This window comes from Callithrix jacchus, chromosome 1 (assembly GCF_049354715.1).
Source record: "Callithrix jacchus isolate 240 chromosome 1, calJac240_pri, whole genome shotgun sequence".
Lineage (NCBI taxonomy): Eukaryota > Metazoa > Chordata > Mammalia > Primates > Cebidae > Callithrix > Callithrix jacchus.
In genome coordinates, this window is record NC_133502.1 from 180,111,983 (window position 1) to 180,132,325 (window position 20,343).

A 20,343-nucleotide genomic window follows, 5' to 3' on the forward strand; every position below is an offset into this window, starting at 1 on the left:
GAACGTCGAGAGGGCGGTGGGCGGTGCGGAGTGCCGAAGCGCCTTGCTCCCAGCCGTCGGCCCAGTCCGGCGATTCCGAGGCCTTGCCATGAGTCTTTCGCGGCTCTGCCTGGACTCGGAGAAACGCGGGTACGTTTAGGGACACCGGGGATGAGGGCCCAGCCCGCACTCGGGGGAGTCCATCAGTGCGTGACGCGGGTGAGCGGCCTGCGGACAGGCTGGGGCCAGGGGCGTCCCCGTGTTGCCGGAGCCGTGGGCGGGGTTCGGCGCCCTCACCCTTGCAAGTGAGGCGTCAGGGGCCGACCGAGCCCCGTAGTAAGAACTCCGCGGCATGTGCAGCACTAGGGAGGAGGGGCGTGCCCCGGGTGCAGCCTCCGGAGTGGTGGCAGGGACCGGTATGGCCTGTGGGGAAGAAGGGCCGGCCAGGGAGGTGCGGTCTGCAAGGGGGGAGTAGGCACTTCCAGGACGGCTGGTCCTCTTGGGAGGAAGGTGCTCAGGGCAGATGCAGCTCAGGGAGGGAAGAGCCAGAGCTCGTCCAGGGTAGATGGGGCCTGGGGATGTCAGCGGGGTGCCAGCGGCCAGATGCAGCTGTGTTGTGAGACTGGGACCCCAAGGCTGATGCAGCTTCAAAAGAAGCAGAGCTCAAGGGAAGATGAAGCCTGGAGGAGAACTTGGGGGCTCAGGATGAAAATGCACCCTCTAAGCGAGAAAGGGGGACTCAGAGTGCAAATGCATCCTCCAGGTGAGAAAGGGGGGCTCAGAGTGAAAATGCACCCTCCAGGTGAGAAAGGGGGGCTCAGAGTGCAAATGTACCCTCCAGGTGAGAAAGGGGGGCTCAGACTGCAAATGCACCCTCCAGGCAAGAAAGGGAACACCCTCGGGGTGATGTGCCCCTGGGAGAGAAGGCCGGGAGGCGCTGGGGGCAGATTCATCCTTAAGGAGAGATGAGAAGGCCCTGAGGCTCGGGCGGGTTGAGGTCCCTGGGCATAAGCAGCTGAGATGGCACCCAGGAGCTGCTCAGGGTCGGGGAGCCGTCGGCACCGTGTGAGCTCCTGGTCGTTGGGGAGGGAGGGGAGAAAGACTGGCATTCCTTAGCAGTGTTCTTGCTCCCAGGACGTTCTCAGCAGGTTTTATCCCTGCCTTTCTCAGCAGGAATGAGTTGTTGAAGGGAGTGAATGTCCAGTCCTGAGATCCCTGAAGTCCCACCCGAGTTCACTGGTAGTGCCCCTCACCCCATATGTCTACCTGAACTGAGGCTCCATGAACAACTGCCTTTCTCAGCAGCCTGGCTGTGCTGTGGTTCCCTCTGTGCATCTGGGAGCCGGGGGCTTCGGATTCCTTCTGTAGCTTCCTGTGAGCCCTCATTGACCACGGTGCCTCCCTTCTTTTCTAGGGCATCTACCTGAGCCTGCTTTTCTACAAGATGTGGGGATTTTTGAAGCGCCCTGTAGTGGTGACTGCCGACATCAATTTGCACCTTGTGGCCCTGACTGGGATGGGGTTACTGAGCCGGCTGTGGCAGCTCACCTACCCGCGGGCCGTGGTGTAAGCAAAATGACTAAATTCCCAGTGTGAATTGAAAATTGTACTTTGTGACAGGAGGGGCCTTACTGAATAGCATAAATAGGAAAGTGAAATCCTGGCTTCTTGGTGATAGATGTTTTTGGCAGTGAGAGGAGAGACCAGTCTGTCCCCAGGACAGCCCCAGCAGAGTATTTAGGTCTTGCCTTCTGGGTCTGTGGCAGGTGAAATCTGGCCCATTGGATGGTGTGGTAGAGGAATATCTGGTTGCCAGCCTTAGATAACAGTGTTAAAGTCTGGATGGCAGAGGACTGATGGATTTGGAAGTGAGTCTTCACTGTTGACAGCACTCAGAATGTGTTTTTGTCATAATAGGAAATGGCTGCTGTTAGTATCGAAGGGCTGTTTGTTAACTGATTAATGCGTGTTCTTGTTTGTTTAACTTTCTATTATGGAATATGTCAAACATATGCAAAAGCAGGGAGGTGAGTATAATGAATGCCCCTCCATAGACACCAATGTATTCATTACCCAGCTTCACCTGTATCGGTTCACAGCCAACCCCTCCCTGCAGTGGAACTCTGAAGCAAATCCTAGACATATTGTATTCATAGATAATTCAGTGTATCTGCAAAAGATGAGGATTCTTTTTTTTTTTTTTTTCTTTTTTTGAGACAGAGTCTTGCTCTGCCACCTAGGCAGTAGTGCAATGGTGCGATCTCAGCTCACTGTAACCTCCACCTGCTGGTTTCAAGCAATTCTCCTGCCTCAGCCTTCTGAGTAACTGGGATTACAGGCGCCTGCCACCCGTCTGGCTAATTCTGCTATCTTTAGTAGGGATAGGGTACCACCATGTTGGCCAGGCTGGTCTCAAAACTCCTAACCTCTGGTGATCCACCCGCCTCAGCCTCCCAATGTGCTGATATTACAAGCGTGAGCCACCTCGCCCAGCGGAGAATTCTTAAAAATCACATAACCACGGTTCCATTGTCATGCCTGATAAATTGCTCGGTTATCTTCACATTTCCCTGATTGAAGACATGTTATTGCAGTTGATTCCCACATTTTCCCTTCATACTTGCAGCCGTTTCATTGGGTCATCAGGTCTGATCCCTAGCCACAGATGTGCTTCTGTCCCGGGCGGAGGTGGGTGGATAGGAGGGATTAGCCTCGTGTCCTGGGAGGTATTTCAGCAGGTTGGTTTGTAGTATCCACCTAAATCAAATTTGTGGGAGAAACGGAATCTGTATGGGGCAGGCATGCTGAGTGCCAGCTGTGCTTGGTGAATTCTCATGTCTCTGTAGGTGGATGATGCTGTATGTGTCTTAATGTTTGGGGCTGGGAAACAATTGGGGCAAACGATCCACCCTTTGCTGATCACCCACCCAGAGTCATTTGGAAACACATAGACATTTATCCTCACATTTTGTTTACAGTTAAGATTCTAATTGAATACAATGTGTGGGTTTTTTTTCCCAGTTTTGACGAAGTATATTATGGGCAGTACATCTCTTTTTACATGAAACGAATCTTCTTCTTGGACGACAGTGGACCACCATTTGGCCACATGGTGCTGGCCTTGGGAGGTAGGCGTCATCAGTTAGGAGAGTAGCCCCTGCCCGTCAGGACCTGAAATGCATTTAAACTTATCAGTGAATTTCTTAAGGGCAGAAACCAGTCTTATTATTGATGCATCTTGTTTATTGTCTGCCACAGTACTCTGAAAACGTTTGCTGAAGAGAATGGTTACTGATTAATCTTCTGTTTCAGGTTATTTAGGAGGATTCGATGGCAATTTTTTGTGGAACAGAATTGGAGCAGGTAAAAGTTTCATTTCCCTTATGAATGTGCACAGCTTAGAATGGAGACATGGCTTTCGCAGGGATTAACAACTGTGGCTTTTCTTTTCGCTTTTATACCTAGTCCTGCAGAAACTGCCTTATTAATCTGAGTCCAGGAAATAATAAATGGGTTGGATGCAAGTGAAAGACTTGAAAAGTCTGGTAAAAACCTTAGTGTTTATTTACAGTCCTTATTTTATCCCTTGTTTTTGGTACATGTATTATGTAGCATCTCACTGCAATTATCTTTGTACACGTAAACTTTGTACATTGCTACAATGTTTTTGAAAATAGGTAGGGTAAATGTACAAGCAAAATGGTAATTTTCGAATCCTTAGTCACTCTTCCTTTACCTCCTGAGATCAGGTCCGTGCCTGTGCAAAGCTAATTTCAAAGCCTTCACCCATAATTTACCCACTCCACTGCTGATGTGGTTTCCAGTTTTGTAAACGTGTGTATTAGAGTCTGTGAACATGATGGCATTATGTGAAAAGATACCTGCAGGCCGGGTGTTCTGTGAAAACATACCTGCGTGGTGGCTCATGCTTATAATCCCTGCACTTTGGGAGGCTGAGGCTGGCAGATCACAAAGTCAGGAGTTTGAGACCAGCCTGGCCAAAATAATAAAACCCCATCTCTACTAAAAAAAAAAATACAAAAAATTAGCCAGGTGTGGTAGTGGGTGCCTATAATCCTAGCTACTTGGGAGGCTGAGGCGGGAGAATCGCTTGAACCTGGGAGGCGGAGGTTGCAGCCAGCTGAGATCATGCCACTGCACTCCAGCCCAGGCAGCAGTGTGAGACTCTGTCTCAAAAAAATAAAAAACAAACACACCTGCAGCACATGGAGATGGTGTGCGCACAGCGCAGTCAGCTCTACAGTGTGGTTGCTTTTCCAGAATACAGTAGCAACGTGCCTGTGTGGTCTCTGCGCCTGCTGCCGGCGCTCGCTGGGGCCTTGTCAGTCCCCATGGCCTACCAGATAGTGTTGGAGCTCCACTTTTCTCATTGTGCCGCCGTGGGAGCTGCTCTGTTGATGCTTATTGGTAAGACCTGGGCCCCCACCTGCTCTTGCTGTCATGCAGGGAAGAACCGAGCCTTTGGCCCAGAAGATCACATGGGCTTATTGGGCGAGCTGCCCTGGAAAGTACGTCTGGTTCATCCAGATTTGACGCTGCGAGGCTAACCCTGTGGCTGTGGGATTGCTGAACTGTGGGATCAGACTGTTATCAGCAGCGGGACTATGGTAGTAGAAAACTGTCCACATGATGCGGCAAAGTCCATGCATAGGTGGGCACCTCCGTCTCCATCCAATCCTGTGGCCAAATGGCAACTTCTCCTTGTTCCATCACCTCCCAGGCTTTGGCCAGTAGAGATGGACTCATGAGTCAGTGGATTCTCTTCATAGAGGGTCTTCCAGCTCATGTTTATGAACAGATGAAATTAAATCAGATGAAAAATTAGATTAGGCTGGGCGAGGTGACTCACGCCTGTGATCCCAGCATGTTGGGGGACTGAGGCAGGTGGGTTGCTTGAGCCCAGGAGTTTCAGACCAGCCTAGGCAAGATAGTGAGACTGTGTCTCTACAAAAAATAAAAGGGCTGGGTGCAGTGGCTCATGCATATAATCCCAGCACTTTGGGAGGCCCAGGTGGGCAGATTACGAGGTCAGGAGTTTAAGACCAGCCTGGCCAACATGGTGAAACCCTGGCTCTACTAAAAATACAGAAAATTAGCTGGGCCTGGTGGCAGGTGCCTATAATACCAGCTAGTTAGGAGGCTGAGGCAGGAGAGTCACTTGAACCCGGGAGGTAGAGGTTACAGTGAGCTGAGACTGCACCACTGCCCTCCAGCCTGGACAACAGAGCAATACTCCGTCTCAAAAAATAAAACAATAAAAATTTTAAAAATTAGCCAGGTGTGGTGGCATGAGCCTGTAATCCCAGCTACTCAGGAGCCTGAGGCAGGAGGATCCCTTGAGCCCAGGTAGTCAAGGCTGCAGTGAGCCATGATCGTGCCACTGCACTCCAGCCTGGGAAACAAAGCAAGACCCTGAGTCAAACACACACACACACAGGAGAAAAAGAGATGTTGTGTATTAGGTGATGACTGTGAAAGGCTCTGTTTTCACATTCACAGCAGCCCTACACGGTCATATTACTTCTGAAGTCTACCTTTTTTCGTAAATATTTTTCATCTTTATACATTTGTCCTTGCTACCTTAAGGTTGACACGTATTTCCTCTTTGTAACAGAGAATGCTCTCATCACGCAGTCAAGGCTAATGCTCTTGGAATCAGTGTTAATATTTTTTAATCTATTGGCCGTGTTGTCCTACCTGAAGTTCTTCAACTGCCAAAAGCAGAGGTATGGAAAACGGGTATCTATCTTCCTAGTCAATGAGAACAGAGAATCTGGGTGGTTTGTTGACCTGAGGTGGTCTGGTGCCTTTTCAATTTGAGGAGTTGCTTGCTCAATTGTTTTTGAGACAGAGTCTCTGTCACCCCGGCTGGAGTGCGATGGTATAATCTCGGCTCTCGGCTCACTGCAACCCTCAAATCCCAGGTTCAATTGATTGTCCAGCCTCAGCCTCCCGAGTAGCTGGGATTATAGGCATGCGCCACTGTACCTGGCTAATTTTTGTGTTTTAGTAGAGACTGGGTTTCACCATATCGGCCAGGCTGGTCTCGGACTCTGACAACAGGTGATCCACCCGCCTCAGCCTCCCAAAGTGCTGGGATTACAACTGTGAACCTCCGCGCCCAGCACTAAATATTTTTTGGTCCCCTAGTTTTTTGAGGGTTGGGCCCTGGCTTGTGACTTCAAAAATGCATCCTCATTTTTCTATAATTTAAACTAACTGGACAAAATTTTTTGAGCAAAAAGAAAAATCCTGCTGGGACAGATACTTTGGGAGATGGGAATTCTTTCTTATTGCTCTTGGGGCTCAGCACAGCCAGCTGACCCAGAAAGATTTCTCTGAGGAATGTGGAGCTTCTGTAGCCTTTTGGTAATAGTGTCTGGGCTGAGCACAGTGGCTCACACCTGTAATCCCAGCACTTTGGGAGGCCGAGACAGGCAGATCACAAGGTCAGGAAATTGAGACCATCCTGGTTAACACTGTGAAACCCCATCTCTACTAAAAATCCAAAACATTGGCCGGGTGTGGTAGCACATGCCTGTAATCCCAGCTAGTCAGGAAGCTGAGGCAGGAGAATCACTTGAACCTGGGAGGTGGAGGTTGCAGTGAGCCGAGATCACGCCATTGCACTCCAGCCTGGGTGACAGAGCAAGACTCTGTCTCAAAAAAAAAAAAAAAAAAAAAAAAAGAAAGAAAGAAAGAAATAGTGGTGTCTGAATGATTCCTATCTCCATCTGCTCTGTTTTTATTCCAGCCCTTTTTCTCTGAGCTGGTGGTTCTGGCTGACACTGACAGGAGTCGCTTGTTCCTGTGCGGTGGGGTGAGTTTGAGCCTCTGGTCATGGGTGGTGTGTTCTTCCTCCTCGTGTTTCCTGTCTCATGTTAACTCCAATTCAATCATGTCTTTGCAGCATCAAGTACATGGGTGTGTTCACGTACATGCTCATGCTGGTTGTCGCAGCCGTCCATGCCTGGCACCTGATTGGAGACCAGACTTTGTCCAATGTAGGTGCTGATGTGGAGTGCTGCGTTAGGCCAGCTTGTGTGGGGCAGATGGGGATGGTGCAGCGGGTACTTGGTGAAAAGACTCAACTCCCCCATGCTTCAGAAGCAGGCAGGCCTGGGCAGCCTCACCTGTCGGCTTCTGCAGGTGCCTCTGTATGGGAGCCTGGAGTTTCACTTTTTCTAAGCTCACAGTGTCTGGAGGAGGGTGCACCTTTCCATGTAGTAGAACATGACTTTTCCGTGAATCTCTGGCAGGTCCGTGTGTTCTGTCACTTGCTCGCCCGAGCAGTGGCTTTGCTGGTCATCCCGGCCGTCCTGTACTTACTGTTTTTCTACGTCCACTTGATTCTGCTCTTCCGCTCTGGGCCCCACGACCAAATTATGTCCAGTGCCTTCCAGGCCAGCTTAGAGGTGAGCAGTGGGCATTGTGGCCACTTGAGAAGGAAGATGATAGTGGGCCCAGAGTTTTCTTATGAACACATCCAGTGCATATTAGCACTTGAATCAAGAAATGAGGAATCCACGTCAGTGTTTCTTTTTTTTTTTTTATTGCAAGGGCAGGGGTGGCAGGTGGCAGCAGAGTCTTTCTCTGTCACCCAAACTCCGCCTCCTAGATTCAAGCAAGCCTCCTGCCTCAGTCTCCCACGTAGCTGGGATTACAAGCGCCTGCAACCACAACCAGCTAATTTTTTGTATTTTTAGTAGAGATGGTGTTTCACCATGTTGGCCAGACTGGTCTGCATCTCCTGACCTTAAGTGATCCACCTGCCTTAGCCTCCCAAAGTGAGCCACTGCGCCTGGCACCTAGGAGCATTTTAAAGTCAAGTCCTACAAACCCTGGGCAGTTTGACCTGCCTTAAGGGCCACACTCAACTTCATTCCTGTGAACCTTGCAGCAGTGCTCGAAGGTGTCAGTGAAGGCCGTCAGGACTCTGATTCCTGAAGTCGGCCCAGCCTGCACAGCCAGTGCTCTAGTGATGCGTGTTTCAGCAAGTGGTTTAGCTCGCCCCAGTCTTGGTTTTCTCATCTCTTAGACAGACGTCATCATTGCTCTACCTCACAGGATGTTTATAAGAGCTGAATAGGGTGCACATGGAAGGCTGAACTGAGCGCTTGACCCAGAGGCAGCATTTGATCAGTCTTAGTGCTAATTATGGTTCTGTAATGTAACGTGACATGATTAAATGGTAGATCATTACCGCTATTACAAGAATGGCCACTGCCTTGAACATCAAGGGAGGAGTGGCCATCGGGAAGCCTGGCTTAGGGCCATTATGTTTTCTGTCTCAGTCACCAACCTTTTGCTTCTGTCTCAGGGAGGACTAGCTCGGATCACCCAGGGCCAGCCGCTGGAGGTGGCCTTTGGGTCCCAGGTCACTCTGAGGAGCGTCTTTGGCAAACCAGTGCCATGCTGGCTTCACTCCCACCAGAACACCTACCCCATGATGTAAGAAAAGTGATTGTTTTACTCTGAAGATGATTAAAGACGTTATTTGCCCATAGATTTCTTATCTTAGCAATTTTCCATTTCTTTGAGGAAGTTTGTTTACAGGACAGAAGGAAGTTGAGCTGCCCAGGTGCCCATTGCCAGTGAGCTTCGTGTTCCCGGGTGTTGCTGGGAACCACGAGGGGACTTGGCATGTGGCAGGGCTCAGGGTGGGCCCCAGCTCCGTGGCTGTGGCTGATCTCTGTGCTGCCTGCCTAAATCATCTGATTTTGGCTCCTTGTGGTGTCTTCATTTTCCCTGAAACACTTGCGTAGTGTTTGTTGAAATCTGCTTCCCTTTGCAGAAACTTAAGGAGAAAGACCTGTGGGCCTGATTGATGACCCACTTCCAGATACATTTCTTTTTTTCACGAATAGAGATGGGGTCTCACTATGTTGCCTGGGCTGGTCTCAAACTCCTGGGCTCAAACAGTTCTCCCACCCAGCCTCCCAGAGTGCCGTGATTACAGGCATGAGCCACCGCCTGGGCCAGACACAGCTCTTTGTTGACCTCACACAGATATGAGAACGGCCGAGGCAGCTCCCACCAGCAGCAGGTGACCTGTTACCCCTTCAAAGACGTCAATAACTGGTGGATTGTAAAGGATCCCAGGAGGTGAGTGCAGGTGCTGTGACTCCAGAGCAGAGCTCACCTGCTGGCCTGGCCAGTGAGACCCTGGGACACTGTCCTGGACCCCCTTCTTCCCTCCCTCACTGACTCCAGTCACCGTCATGGCCTTGAATGCCAGCTCAGTGCTAAGTCTAGGGTCAGGGGAGTAGATCATTAGACCCTGAGTGAGCAGCCTGTTCAGTAGGTGCTCTGAGGAGGTTCCAGGTGAGCCTCGATGCCCCGAACTGCCCTTTCCCACCTCCCCCTCCCTTCCTCAAAAAAAAAAAAGAACTCGGCCGGGCGCAATGGCTCATGCCTATAATCCCAGCACTCTGGGAGGCCGAGGTGGGTGGATCATGAGGTCAAGAGATTGAGACTATCCTGGTCAACAAAGTGAAACCCCGTTTCTACTAAAAATACAAAAAAATTAGCTGGGCATGGTGGTGCACGCCTGTAGTCGCAGCTACTCGGGAGGCTGAGGCAGGAGAATTGCTTGAACCCAGAAGGCGGAGGTTGCAGTGAGCTGAGATCGTGCCATTGCATTCCAGCCTGGGTAACAAGAGCGAAACTGCATCTCAAAAAAAAAGAACTCCCCTCCTGCAAAAGTGGCATCATTGCACAGACCCCAGCTAGAGGCGCCCCTTGCTTTCACTCCCTCCCACATCCATCCTGTGAATTCTGCCCCCAAACAAGGTTTCCAGCCATCCTGGTCACCGTCTCTCGATGGCATCCTCCCATTGCTGCCTGCCCACCTCAAGCACCTGCAGCCCAAGTGGGCTTCTTTTTTTCTTTTGAGACAAAGTCTAGCTCTGTCACCCAGCCTGGAGTGCAGTGGAGTGATCTTGGGTCAATGCAACCTCTGCCTCCCAGTTCAAGCGATTCTCCTGCCTCAACCTCCCGAGTTGCTGGGACTGCAGGACCACCACCATGCCCGGGGAATTTTTGTATTTTCAGTAGAGACGGGTTTCACCATGTTGGCCAGGCTGGTTTTAAACTCCTGACCTCAGGTGATCTGCCCTCCTCAGCCTCCCAAAGTGCTAGAATTGCAGGTGTGAGCCACTGCCTGGCCCCCTCATACACTTTGATGGGTGGAATGGCCTTCAGGATTCCTTGGTGGTCCTGCTACATTTGTTACTGTGGTGTTTGTAGAGAAATTCAGAGCAATGCAGGGGTGATGACTGCAGGTGGAGTCACATTTGGAAAGTGACCTTTGGTTTTAGAAAAGGGCTCGATCAGTGTCTGTGCTTTGGTTTCCTGTGTTCCCCTTGCATGGGGCACTCAGGTTGGGAGGCGGCCTCAGCCACGAGAATTCAGAGCTCATGCCCTCTGGGGCAGACGTTACCTTGAGGGTACCAGCTCTGCGTGGTCCTGACAGCACTGCATCTTCAGGCACCAGCTGGTGGTGAGCAGCCCCCTGAGACCCGTGCGGCATGGGGACATGGTGCAGCTAGTCCACGGCATGACCGCCCGCTCCCTGAACACGTGAGTGTGCCCACTATTGGCTCGCCTGCATCTGTGGGTTTCCCATGTGGTTCTCTGTTCAGAGCAAAATGTGAGCCCTGCTTTGGGCCACTGCCTCCTGTCTCCCCCTCACCTGCATGTGTAGTAGCTCTTAGACCTACATTTTGATGCCAGAAGGGGAACCAGACCTGGCGCGGAAGGGAGGGGGTTAAGAGGAAGCAGAGGCTCCGGGAGACACGACCCATCCTGGGAGAGCTAGAGGTCCGTGGATGAGTGGGCAAGGATGGGCTGCAAATGTCGACGTGCTTTCTATGCAGAGAATGGGGTTTGGGCACTCCTCCATAAAGTGGTGAAGTTTCAAGTATGAGTGAGTTCAAGAGGCCTAGAAGTTTGGGCATGAGTGGAGCCTCGAAGCCTTCCCTGTTGCTCCTTCGTTTTTGTCCAACTTGCCTTACCACGGCGCTGGGCACCGTAGCTCACACCCTCATCCTCCCTCCCTGGCTGCCCTCTCCACCGCCGCCTCTTCCTCCGCTACTCTCAGTCTCTGGCCTTGCCGCCTCTGCTCAGCCCCAGTCCCAGGGCTGCCCGTCCTGCACCTCTACCTGGCTGCCCAGGGCTCACCTCAAGCTCCATGACTCCCAGCTCCACAGGGGCAGTCACGGGCTCTGGCTCTTCTGGTCCTCCCTGGAAAAGGCCCAGTTGCCAAGGCATCACCTGGCTCTTTCCCCTCCTCTGCCGTCGCATATGGATTCCGTTGTGAGATCCTGTTTCTCAGCCTTCAGAACCAGCCTTGGGCAGTGGTCCTTCCTTCTCCCTCCACTCCCACCTCCTAGGGCCTGACCTCCCTGCCTCGCAGCAGCCTAGCCAGCCTGGGGACCATGTGCAGCCTGCTCGCGTTGCTCCTCTGTGCTCGGTGACTCCCGTCACGCTGGGTTCTCCCACCAAGGCCCCTGGAGACCCTGGCATGCTTCACCTCTGCCACTCTGGCTCCCCCTCAGCCCTGAAATGACCACCCACAGCCCCCCGCCTGGGCCTTCACACTTGCTCCCTCTGTGGAAATGTTCTTGGACTTGGCCCCTCCATGGCCCACTCTATGTAGGGGTCTGCTGGGATGTCACTGTATCAAAAAGCGTCTCCTGGGTGCTGTCCCCTATTTGTTTTACTAGTGGCACTCCTACAGCTGCACGCTCTGCCCACCAGCACGATGGCTATTTCCCAGAGGGCTGTGAGGGCCTCGTCTTGTTCACAGCTGGGTGGCTATTCCTAGACAGTGCCAGGTGCTTGGTGCGGTTACAACATGGCTACTGAGTGTGTGGATTAAGAGGAAGTGGGTGTTCCTGGCCGGGCTCGGTGGCTCACACCTGTATTCCCAGCACTTTGGGAGGCCAAAATGGGCAGATCACTTGGGGTCAGGAGTTCAAGATCAGCCTGGCCAACGTGGTGAAGCCCTGTCCCTACAAAAAAATACATAAATCAGCTAGGTGTGGTGGCACCTGCTTGTCATCCCAGCTACTTGGGAGGCTGAGGTGGGAGAATCACTTGAACCTGGGAGGTGGGGGTGCAGTGAGTGGAGATTTTGCCATTGCACTTCAGCCTGGGCTACAGGAATGAGACTCTGTCTCAAAAAAAAAACAAAGAAGAACCTGAACATTGAGGTTAATAGCATGAGGGCAGCCTTTTCTCCAGCATAACTGCTGGATCCCGAGGGCAGGTGGCTGCGTGCAGGGCCGGGCAGCTCAGCCCTGTGTGCTCCGGCATTGGCAGTGCCTGCCGGCATCACAGCCGTACCAGGTCAGGCCTGGGCTTGCAGTTCCTGCCTCTGAAACTTGGTTTGCTCGTCTAACGGATGGAAGATTCCACAGCAGAGTGTCCTTTTCCCCTGGAAATATTCCTGCAGGGTCTCCTGTCTGTTCAGCATCCGTTCATCATTGGGCCTCAGGACCTGCAGCTACGGGATCAGGCCACGCCTTCTGGTTGAGCCAGCCTTGTTTCTGAAAAGCAACTTTTCCCCCCCGAAAGATTTAGTGACTGCCTTTGAGAGGAGTTCAAGGAATTCCTTCTGAAATCTGTGTCTGGGTTTTCCAGGCATGACGTTGCAGCCCCCATGAGTCCCCATTCACAGGAGGTCTCCTGCTATATCGACTATAACATCTCCATGCCCGCCCAGAACCTCTGGAGACTGGTGAGTAAGGCTGTGGCTAGAGCAGTGGCCATCAGTAATGAGCACTCCCTCACACGGAGCACTCCCTCACACAGAGCACCCCTCACAGGGAGAGCTCCCTCACAGAGTGCTCCCTCACTCGGAGCACTTCCTCACATGGAGCACTCCCTCACACAGAGCACGCCCTCACATGGAGTGCCCCTCACACGGAGGGCTCCCTCACAGAGTGCTCCCTCACTCGAAGCACTTCCTCACACGGAGCACTCCACACGGATCACCCGTCACACGGAGAGCTCCCTCACAGAGTGCTCCCTCACTCGGAGGAGTACCTCACACGGAGCGCTCCCTCACTTGGAGCACTCCCTCACACAGAGCACTTCCTCACACAGAGCACTTCCTCACATGGAGTGCCCCTCACAGGGAGGGCTCCCTCATAAGAGTGCTCCCTCACTTGGAGCACTTCCTCGCACAGAGCACTCCCTTACACAGAGCACTCCCTCACACAGAGCACCCCTCACACAGAGCACCCCTCACACAGAGAGTTCCCTCACAGAGTGCTCCCTCACTCAGAGCACTACCTCACACGGAGTGCCCCCTCACTTGGAGCACTTCCTCACACGGAGTGCCCCTCATACGGAGCACTCCCTCAACAGCACACTCCCTCACACGGAGCGCCCCCTCACACAGCACTCCCTCACTCGGAGAGCCCCCTCACACAGGGCGCCCCCTCATGGAGTGCTCCCTCACATGGAGCGCCCCCTCACACGGAGAACTCCCTCACAGAGGGCTCCCTCACTTGGAGCACTTCCTCACACGGAGCACTCCCTCACACTGAGCCTCCCCTCACGGAGTGCTCCCTTACATGGAGCGCCCCCTCACACAGAGGGCTCCCTCACAGAGTGCTCCTTCAGAGCCCTTCCTCACACAGAGCACTCCCTCACATGGAGGGCTCCCTCACAGAGTGCTCCCTCACTCAGAACATTTCCTCACACAGAGCCTTCCCTCACAGAGCTCCCCCTCACATGGAGCGCTCCCTCACACGGAGTGCTCCCTCACACAGAGTGCTCCGTCACATGGGGTGCTCCGTCACACAGAATGCTTCATCACATGGGGTGCTCCCTCACACAGAGTGCTCCCTCAGAGCACTCCCTGATACAGAGCACTCTCTGACACAGAGCGCTCCCTCGCACAGAGTGCTACCTCACTCAGAGCATTCCCTCACACGCAGTGCTCCCTCACACAGAGCACTCCCTCACTCGGAGCACTCCCAACATGGAGAACTCCCTCACACGGACTGCTTCCTGACACAGAGCAATCCCTCACACGGAGCACTCCCTGACACAGAGGACTCTGTCAAGCATTCCCTCACATGGAGTGCTTCCTGACAGAGCGCTCCCCCACTCGGAGCACTTCCTCACACGGAGCACTCCCTCACACAGAGCACTGCCTCACACGGAGTGCTCCCTCACTCAGAGCACTCCCTCACACGGAATGCTCCCTCACATGGAGTGCTCCCGCACTCAGAGCACTCCCTCACACAGAGTGCTCCCCCCCTCAGAGCACTCCCTCACACAGAGCACTCCCTTACACAGAGTGCTCCCTCACTCAGAGCGCTCCCTCACACAGAGGCTCCCTCATACGGAGTGCTCCCTCACACAGCACTCCCTCACACAGAGTGTTCCCTCACCCGGAGCACTCATACACAGTGCTCCCTCACACAGAGTGCTCCCACACTCGGAGCACTCCCTAACATGAAGAACTCCCTCGAGCATTCCCTCACACAGACTGCTTCCTGGCACAGAGCACTCCCTCACATGGAGCACTTCCTGACAGAGGGCTTCCTGGAGCATTCCCTCACACAGACTGCTTCCTGACACAGAGCACTCCCTCACACAGAGCATTTTCTGACATGGAGCGCTTCCTAACATAAAATGTTTGAAACTGCCATTGAAAATAATTATTTTTCTTTGCTTTCAGTTCCCTCAGTTGAGGCTGGATATTTAGAATAATTCTGATTCAGATGTCAAGTTACATAACTTTGATTCATACGTAAAGTCACAGATGCTCTCACAGGGAACAGATGTGTCTTCCTCTGTGGAAATGGGGAACCTGGTGGTTTCCTGTGTCACTCAGGTTCTAAACGCTTTGTGTTTGCTCCAAGTTGGGCGCCAGCTGCTCTTGTGGCTCTGTTAGGTGAAAGTTCTCTCAACCTGTTCAGCCTCAGGGGCAGGTCCTGAACATGAGACATGAGCTCTGGACACTGCCCCTGCCGCAATGGTCCAGGAGAAATTCCATTTCTCAGGATTTCCCTGGGATAGGCTTAGCCATGAGTGTGTGGGATGTTCCCGAGGTGCTGGGTCTGTGCTCACCTTTCCTTTGAGTGACCAGGGCCATCTGCTCCCCTCACAGAATTGGGTCTCCTGGGAAAGGTTCCATAAAAAGTGTTCCGTTACTGAACCATGTTGCCATCTGAATCCAAGGATGTGAGTGCTAAATGCAGTTCCCGCCCCGAAACCACAGTAATGGCGCTGGGCTTATTTGAAGTCACACCCTACTCCTAGCTTCCCGCTGGCTTCAGCAGTTCCTGCTTACACAGCCCCAGCCTGTTTTGGGTCTCGATAGAGTGAGCACCATGTCCTTATGGCAGCCCTCACAGCAAAGCTTCCCCACCTCACCGTCCACTCCCCTCCCCTCCCCTTTGAGACTGGGTCTGTCGCCTGGGGTGGAGTGCAATGGCGAGATCATGGCTTACCACAGTGTTGGCCTCCCAAGCTCAGGTGATCCTCCCACCTCTGCCTCCTGAGTAGCTGAGACTACAGGCATGCACCACCATGCCCAGCTAAATCTTTTTTTTTTTTTTTTTTTTTGAGAGTCTTGCTTTGTTGCCCAGGCTGGAGTGCAGTGGTGTGATCTCAGCTCACTGCAATCTCTGCCTCCTGGGTTCAAGTGATTCTCCTGCCTCAGCCTCCCAAGTAGCTGGGACTACAGGTGCCCACCACCATGCCCAGCCAATTTTTTTATTTTTAGTAGAGATGGGGTTTCACTGTGTTGGCCAAGCTAGTCTCAAACTCCTGACCTCAAGTGATTGCCTGCCTCGGCCTCCCAAAGAGCTGGGATTATAGGCATAAGCCACCGCACCTGGCCCCAGTTAATTTTTTATTCTATTCCAAGACAGCCCGATTTTTAAACTTTTTTTGTAGAGACGGGGTTTTGCTGTGTTGTCCAGGCTGGTCTTGAACTCCTGGGCTCAAGCCATCCTCCCACCTCAGCCTCCCAGAGTCGCTGGGATAACAAGTGAGCCGCCACTCCTGGTTGGCTGTTCCGTTTTCATGCAAAGTGCACCCCTCTGCCCCGCTTGCCTTCTCTGCGCTCTGCATACCTGTGTGTGTTCCACATCTCCCTCCCCTCCTCCATAATTCTTCCCTGATGTGAGTGCTATGCACCTGCCCCTTCTCACAGACACCCTTCTCTGTCCTTTCTGATGGCCCCTTTGGCATTTCAAGTGACTGAAGTTCATGGAACAAGGAAGGAGGAGCATGCATGAAGAGTGCGCGCCTGGCCCGCAGTGTGGACTCCGGCCAGGCCTCCTCATGCCTGCTCCTGCCTAGCTTCTCGGGTTCTCTGGTTGTTGATGATAAAATGGGGAAATGACAGCCATGTGACATCATGGGGTCATTGTGAGGCTCCAGTGTATTAGGCTGTGACAAGGCAACGTGCCTTTCAGACATTAGTTATCTTTTTTATTACTCGATACGAGCACATCTCTAAGCTGTATCTTGCAGGCACAGTGTCTGGCCTTCATTTGAGCCATCCTCAAGTCCTGCCACATAGGACATGCTCACTTTTTGGCCATTGCTCTGAGCCCTCTCAGTGAATAGGCTTTGCGGAGAAGCATGAAGAACATTAGGCTTTGTATTCTCTGAGGAGGCCTCTTGTGCACCCTTGGCGTGAAGGAGGGTGTGCTTCCCCACAGAACCTCGGGATAGTCAGGGGCCCAGAGGTTCTGCAACACCGCCAGGCTGTCTTAAGGCCCCCAGGCAGTGACATGGGTCACACTCAGCACGGCCAAAGAGAAGTCAGAATCAGAAACTCAGGGTCACAAATCTGAACCTGACCTTAGAGAGCATTTAGCCCAATCACTTAGTCTACAGAGGAGGTGACTGGAGCACATGGAGTGGGGCGACCCTCCCAAGGCCACAGACGGGGGCTAGGATCCAGGTTCTGATCCAGCCCAGGTGCCGTGTGCATTGGGAAGGAAGCCCAGCACCAGCCTCTTGTAGCTCCTATCACTTGGGGGCTTGTCCTTTTATCCCAGGCTCCAGTCAGTATCATTGTTTGGTGACACATCTTTGTTTTTACATTGAAGGGAATTTGAGAAGGAATGAATAATCCTTGAGGTCTCTTTGCAGGAAATTGTGAACAGAAGATCCGACACAGAGGTCTGGAAGACAATCCTCTCAGAGGTCCGCTTTGTGCATGTGAACACTTCCTCTGTCTTAAAGGTAGGGATGCTGTCCATGGCTTGGCCTGTCCTGAGCTGTGGGCTCCAGTCTGTTTCCTGAGTCTCTCAGGCTACACTGCCTCTCTGCAGGTGGAATGCTTAATTCAAGTCATCATACCTTCACGGGAGGGAGGCTTTTGTACCTTATTGGGATGGAATCCTAATGTGAAGCTCCCACGGGGCCATCTGCTGACAGCGTGCCCTGGGTCGGGGTTCCCCTTCCAACCTGAGTGGACATGGGAGCCTCAGCCTTCCCATCATGCGCTTTTCTCTCCTGCGATGTCACCAGCTGAGTGGGGCTCACCTCCCTGACTGGGGATTTCGGCAGCTGGAGATCGTCGGGGAGAAACTGTCCCGGGGCTACCATGAAAGCACAGTGTGGAACGTAGAGGAGCACCGCTACGGCACGAGTGAGTCCGCGGCATGGCTTCGCCGCTCTGGGAACACGCTCAAGATTGTGATAACACCCAAAACAGAGTTCTCATTTTGGTGGGAAGGGAACCAAGCACATTCTCCATGCTCAGTGGTAGGTCATCTGCCTCCTTGCAGCCCACACTCAGCTGTGGCTGTAGCATCTTAAGACGCTTCCTCCAAGGTGTTGCTGGAAGACAACCAGTTTACGCGGGGCCTTCTCAGGGTGGAGGCACCCTCATTTGACTGGGTGGTCCTGGGTGTGGGGGGAAGACTATGTTGAATGATACCATTAGAGGAGGGGTCTTTGTGAGTTGTGGGAAAGGCAGGAAGCCAGCTTTTGGCTGCGCTGACAGCTTCTGTGCTAAGCTTCTGACCTTGTGCTGCTCCTGTCTGTTGTGCCCATGTATGTTCTGCCAGGCCAGGAGCAAAGAGAGCGGGAATGGGAGCTGAACTCACCTGTGCAGGTGGACGCCAGCAGGAACCTGAGCTTCATGGCCAGATTCTCAGAGCTGCAGGTGATGAGTGGCCAGGGGAAGCTGGCCTTGCTTGCTGAGAACTGATTCCTCACTAGGGAGGCCTGGGGGCTGCACAGGCCTCAAACCAGAGTGATGCCTTGATGCTGGGCCACAGGCCCACCACAGGATGAGTGTCTCCTCTCTCCAGTGTAAGGGACTGTGTGACACCCCTGGCCCACACCTTGTGGCCCTGTGGTCAGGAATAGGGGCCCAGGAGGTTCTGCAACATCGCCAGGTGTCTTAAGGCACACGGGCAGTGACATGGGCCACACTCAACAGAGCCCAAGGGAAGTCAGAATCAGAAACTGAGGGTCACAAATCTGAATGTGACCTTAGAGAGCATTCAGCCCAATCACTTAGTCTACAGAGGAGGTGACTGGAGCACATGGAGTGGGGCGACCCTCCCAAGGCCACAGCTGGGGCTATGATCCAGGTTCTGATCATGCTGCCTCTGATGCAAGAGCCAAATGAACTTGAGGTGGGACAGTCCATGTGTGAGGGCAGCAATGTGCTCCTTGGCCAAATCGACGTGCAGCGGGAGGCGTCCCCTGTCCTCTCAATCTCAGAGGCCTCTGCTTTGTTCCAGTGGAGGATGCTGGTGCTGAGAAGCGATGACTCAGAACACAAGTACAGCTCCAGCCCACTGGAGTGGGTCACCCTGGACACCAATATCGCCTACTGGCTGCACCCTAGGACCAGCGTAAGTGAGCAATGCTGACAGCTGACGCTCATAGACGCGTTCTGTTTCTTGAGAATTCTTCTGGCATTAGAGCAGCCATGTTGCCCTAGAAAGTACTGGGTTTCTCCAGAGCTTTTCCTGACAAAGGCCTGTGACTTGCTTTGCTCTAAACACTCTGGCAACGTGGGGCCAGGAGTAGGGGTGTGGCGTGTGTGCTTGTTTCGGAAGGAAACCCGGCTTGATTGTTTTTGTGGGGACACATCATTCCCCTTTTCCTGGTGAAAGTGCTTTGAAGATACTCACTTTCAATCTTCTGCGTGGCACTTGCTGGTGGAGCTTGCTGGTGCTGTGTTGAGGTGTGTACAGTCTCTCTCCACCTGGCAGGGTGAAAGCCTTGGCAGGCCAGGCACGTCATCAGTGCCCCATAAATATTCACTGAACGGGCAGCTGCTGGAAATGTCCACCTTTTTCCTCCTCCCTCAGAGGCGGGTAGGTTGGCTCAGCACACGCACTGAAGGCAGAGGCACAGGCCCAGAGGTCCACCCCTGGCCCTGCCACCGGCCCCGAGCACACCTTTCGGCGTTCTCTGTGGACAGCAGCCGTAACAGAGTGGAGTCATCTGCTCCCAGTTTTCAGTTTCTAATTACAAAATTGAGAGTATCAGTTTTTTGGTTTTTGTTTTATTTTGTTTTTTTGACAGAGCCTGGCTTAATTGCCCAGGCTGGAGTGCAGTGGCCCAATCTCAGCTCACTGCAACCTCTGCCTCCCAGGTTTAAACAAATCTCCTGCCTCAGCCTCCAGAGTAGCTGGGATTACAGGTGCTCACCACAATGCCCAGCTAATTTTTGTATTTTTAGTAGAGACGGGGTTTTACCATGTTGGCCAGGCTGGTCCCAAACTCCTAACCTCAGGTTATCTGCCCACCTCAGCCTCCCAAAGTGCTGGGATTATAGGTGTGAGCCACCACGCCCAGACTGCATCAGTGCTCTTAATGAAAGGTCTGAGTAGCAGCAGTCCTGTCCATAGCAGTAGTGAGGCCTAGTGGATGGGGGCTGTGCCAGGGCGTATTTTTAACTCTGCTGAAGTAGCATGTGCATCTCAGTGCCTTTCATGTGTCCTCTTCCCTCCCTGAGTAGAGGGCAGGTGGCTAATGGTGTCTCCCATGTGCCTTTAGGCTCAGATCCACCTACTTGGAAACATAGTGATCTGGGTTTCGGGCAGCCTCGCCCTAGCCATCTACATGCTGCTGTTCTTGTGGTACTTGCTCCGACGGCGAAGAAACGTCCACGACCTCCCCCAGGGTTGGTACACCTCCCATATGGCTTTTTTCTTTTTAATACAGAGATAGCATCTTGTTATGTGCCCAGGCTGCTCTTGAACTACTGGGCTCCAGGGATCCTCCTGCCTCGGCCTCCCATAGTGCTGGGATGACAGGTGTGTGCCAGTGTGCCCGGCCCACAGCTCATTTGTATGTCTCTTCCTTCTGCTGCTGAGAGCTCACTGCTTCAGGTGA

The 20,343-nt window shown here is 52.9% G+C and overlaps 1 protein-coding gene and 1 long non-coding RNA gene across 15 annotated transcripts in view; one reads left to right on the top strand and one right to left on the bottom strand.

Annotated features, from left to right (window-relative positions):
• POMT1 (protein O-mannosyltransferase 1) overlaps positions 1–20,343 on the top strand; it is a 22,442-nt gene continuing 2,099 nt past the window's right edge. Inside the window, exons 1-18 of one of the 14 annotated variants that reach the window (XM_035260811.3) lie at positions 1–129; positions 1,394–1,545; positions 3,001–3,107; positions 3,292–3,342; positions 4,261–4,407; positions 5,615–5,726; positions 6,755–6,820; positions 6,911–7,004; positions 7,260–7,415; positions 8,321–8,451; positions 9,010–9,105; positions 10,489–10,581; positions 12,646–12,742; positions 17,131–17,223; positions 17,512–17,632; positions 18,054–18,151; positions 18,738–18,851; positions 20,005–20,131. In XM_035260811.3, coding sequence (XP_035116702.1) covers positions 1,424–1,545; positions 3,001–3,107; positions 3,292–3,342; positions 4,261–4,407; positions 5,615–5,726; positions 6,755–6,820; positions 6,911–7,004; positions 7,260–7,415; positions 8,321–8,451; positions 9,010–9,105; positions 10,489–10,581; positions 12,646–12,742; positions 17,131–17,223; positions 17,512–17,632; positions 18,054–18,151; positions 18,738–18,851; positions 20,005–20,131 — 1,825 coding nt within the window. In that variant the 5' untranslated portion in view covers positions 1–129; positions 1,394–1,423. Of the gene's footprint in view, positions 130–258; positions 396–1,393; positions 1,546–3,000; positions 3,108–3,291; positions 3,343–4,260; positions 4,408–5,614; positions 5,727–6,754; positions 6,821–6,910; positions 7,005–7,259; positions 7,416–8,320; positions 8,452–9,009; positions 9,106–10,488; positions 10,582–12,645; positions 12,743–17,130; positions 17,224–17,511; positions 17,633–18,053; positions 18,152–18,737; positions 18,852–20,004; positions 20,132–20,343 lie in introns of those variants that run through there. The other 13 variants (XM_078330165.1, XM_078330118.1, XM_078330130.1 and 10 more) reach the window with 13 other exon arrangements.
• LOC144576918 (uncharacterized) lies at positions 14,753–15,149 on the bottom strand. The gene is made up of 2 exons (XR_013519755.1): positions 15,091–15,149; positions 14,753–14,954 (listed from the first exon to the last, which is right to left on the bottom strand). It is a non-coding gene; the product is annotated as an uncharacterized LOC144576918 (long non-coding RNA).